At 45.1% G+C, this 3,370-nt stretch overlaps 1 protein-coding gene across 1 annotated transcript; it reads left to right on the top strand.

Moving 5' to 3' along the window:
• Positions 1-892: 892 nt before the first annotated feature.
• Positions 893-2,284, top strand: LOC132571690 (gastrula zinc finger protein XlCGF17.1-like; the record flags this gene model as incomplete). The annotated part of the gene is made up of 2 exons (XM_060238483.1): positions 893-1,040; positions 1,365-2,284. Coding segments are annotated over exons 1-2 (1,068 nt in total), but the record flags the coding sequence as incomplete, so codon positions are not given.
• Positions 2,285-3,370: the final 1,086 nt, after the last annotated feature.

Here is a 3,370-nt window from a genome sequence, read left to right as displayed (position 1 = left end):
TGGCTCAAGAGAGGTGTGCTGTGTTCCCTCTAAGCTGCAGAGTCTTGTGAGCAAAAATTCTGCTTTGTGAGCTACTGATATTAAAGTGGTGAGCTGCTTGTCAAGCATCGATATTTCCCAATAATCAGTCTTTTGTTATTGAATCAAAAGTTTCTTTATTGTTGAAACTCCATAGCTTTGTCAAGGACAGGATCCTTGGAAGTAATGACGTATACAGATTCGAATGGTTACTTTATAGGATAGCTTCAAAGGATAACAATCAGATGCGATTTGAGTCACGAGTTCAAAGGCTACTACATACTATCTCTTTTATTGTTAAGGAATGCAAGCTAATAAAAACATCTCCCTTTCTCACACTTCCTCTGAGAGCAGATAAGACCTGGCTGTGTGAATCTGGGGGAGAGGCACGTTACACCATTACAAGCAAGGCTAACCTAAACATCCTTGGGCCAGATGGATTTATTATGCACCCTTCGGGTGGAAAGGAGGGGGGAGCAGGCTAAGGTGGTGTTCTGCTCTATGTCTTGTGGACTATCATGGCATACAGAAATATGCATGCTTGACACTACTGCATAAATTGGAGTGCTCTGGGGTCATCCTTCCTGAGCTAAGACAAAAATGTGTGAGCTGGAGACTAAAAATTTGTGAGCTAACTCAGCTTAGAGGGATCACTGGAGGTGAGGTGTCCTTAAATAGTAGATATTCTGGGGATAGGTGGAGGGGTGGTTAAGATTAGCCATGCTGGACAAGGTCAAAGGACTGTCAGTCTTTTCCTATAGCGGTAACATAAATGTGGACTTTATCAGCCCTCTCAGGTGCTAACAGCATCTCTTTCTTTATTCCAACAGCGGATGATTGGTGGAATGAGGAGGGTGAGGAACTTCATCAGCAAATGCCAGATAGAGTTAAAAATGAAGACCTGGAAGAAAACATCACGAATCGAGGCAGGTCTATGGAGAAAATAGGCAGCAGTATGAGTGAGAAGAGAGGTGGAAGACAGTGGAATGGAAATTTTCCAAAGCACGAGATAATGAAGGCAAGTAAATCCATTCAGCGTAGAAAGAACTTCAGAAAGAGATCACTGCTCCAGGTGCACGAAAGAATACACCAAAGTGAGAAACCTTTGGAATGCTCAGAGTGTGGAAAGAGATTCAGTCGGAGAGACACTCTTCAGAGGCACCAAAGAATTCACACAGGGGAGAAACCTTTTCAATGCTCAGTGTGTGGAAAGAGATTCAGTGAGAGAGGAAATCTTCAGACGCACCAAAGAACCCACACAGGGGAGAGACCTTTTCAGTGCTCAGGGTGTGGAAAGAGATTCATTGACAGGAGTAGTTTTAAACAGCATCAAATAACTCACACAGGGAAGAAACCTTTTGAATGCTCAGTGTGCAGAAAGAGATTCGGTTTTCGTCAAAATCTTCAGTCACACCAAAGAACCCACACAAGTGAGAAACAGTTTGAATGCTCAGAGTGTGGAAAGAGATTCAGTCAGAGTAGCCATCTTCAGGTGCACCAGAGAACCCACACAGGGGAGAAACCTTTTGAATGCTCAGTGTGTGGCAAGGAATTCAGTGAGCGTGGCAGTCTTCAGAGGCACCAAAGAACTCATACAAGGGAGAAACCCTTTGAATGTTCACTGTGTGGAAAGAGATTTAGTGACAGGGGGAATCTTCAAGCTCATCAAAGAATCCACACAGGGGAGAAACCTTTTGAATGCTCAGTGTGCGGAAAGAGATTTAGTCGGAGTGGCAATCTTCAAAGGCATCAAAGAACTCACACAGGGGAGAAGCCTTTTGAATGCTCAGAGTGTGGAAAGAGATTTGGTTGTAGCGGCTATCTTCAAGAGCATCTGAAAACCCACACAGGGGAGAAACCTTTTGCATGCTCAGAGTGTGAAAAGAGATTCCGTCGGAGTGGAGAGCTTCGATATCATCAGAGAACCCATACAGGGGAGAAACCTTTTGAATGCTCAGAGTGTGGAAAGAGATTCAGTCGGAGTGGAGAGCTTCGATATCATCAGAGAACCCACACAGGGGAGAAACCTTTTGAATGCTCAGTGTGCAGAAAGAGATTTAGTCAGAGTGGCAATCTTCAAAAGCATCAAAGAACCCACACAGGGGAGAAACCTTTTGCATGCTCAGAGTGTGAAAAGAGATTTGGTTGTAGTGGTCATCTTCAAGAGCATCTGAAAACCCACACAGGGGAAAAACCTTTTGCATGCTCAGAGTGTGGAAAGAGATTCATTCGGAGAGGAGAGCTTCGATATCATCAGAGAACCCACACAGGGGAGAAACCTTTTGAATGTTCAGAGATTGGACAGGGATTCATTGTAAATAGAAGTCTTGAACTGCATCTAAGAACCCACACAGGGAGAAACTGTTTGAATGATCAGACTGTAGAAAGAGATTCAGTACAAGGAGGAATCTTCAAGTGCATCAAAGAACCCAAACAGGGGAGAAACCTTTTGAACGCTCGGAGTATGGACATCGTGTGGAGTGTGGAAAGAGATTCAGTCGGAGTTGCCATCTCCAACAGCACCTAAAAACCCACACAAGGGAGAAACCTTTTCAATGCTTAGAATGTGGAAAGAAATTCAGTCAGTGTGGCCATCTTCAGCAGCATCTGAAAACCCCCACGGGGAGAAACTTTTTGAATGCTCAGAGTGTGGAAAGATATTCAGTCAGCGTGGTGCTCTTCAACGGCACCAGAGGATCCACACATAGAAAAACCTTTTGAATACTCAGAGTATAGAAAAAGACTCAGTTTGAGTGGTAGTCTTTGTCCAGAGGGGCTCTTGCCATGATGTATTTTGTAACCTTTTCACTCTGAACCTTTACCTTGCTCCAGGCTTTTGCTATGCATGCTATCTTTTCTGTACTGTAACCATCACGTATCCACTATCGCCCTGTGCCAGACACTTCAAGGTCGAGGAGTCTGGTTCACAGAGAATTGCTTGCACCTGCGTTTGAAGGAACTGCTAGGGTTGAACACTGCAGGGAAGGGAATGCTTTTTGGCGCTTAATGCTTGAATGAGGCCCCAGAGTCAAAGAACACACAGAGGTTAACGTCAGACGTTTATTCCAAGCATCATTAAGGCAGTACAAGAGGTTGCTGAAACTCGGGTTCCAGCCAGTGGGCTCCACCTATATACCCTCGGTGGGCCGTTACTATTTCAAGCAAAGCGTGGCAAATAAAAGCAGGTACATTCAGCGGGCTCTCTATTCCCCCTAGCAGCCCCGTGGCACAGAGTGGTAAAGCAGCAGTACCGCAGTACTGTGATCTGAACTCTCTGCTCACGACCTGAGTTCAGTCCCCGGTGGAATCTGGGTTTTCAGGTAGCCGGCTCGAGGTTGGCTCAGCCTTCCAT

The sequence above is a fragment of the Heteronotia binoei genome, chromosome 5, assembly GCF_032191835.1.
Source record: "Heteronotia binoei isolate CCM8104 ecotype False Entrance Well chromosome 5, APGP_CSIRO_Hbin_v1, whole genome shotgun sequence".
In the NCBI taxonomy this organism is placed as follows: Eukaryota; Metazoa; Chordata; class Lepidosauria; order Squamata; family Gekkonidae; genus Heteronotia; species Heteronotia binoei.
This window is presented reverse-complemented; position numbering and strand designations above follow the sequence as displayed.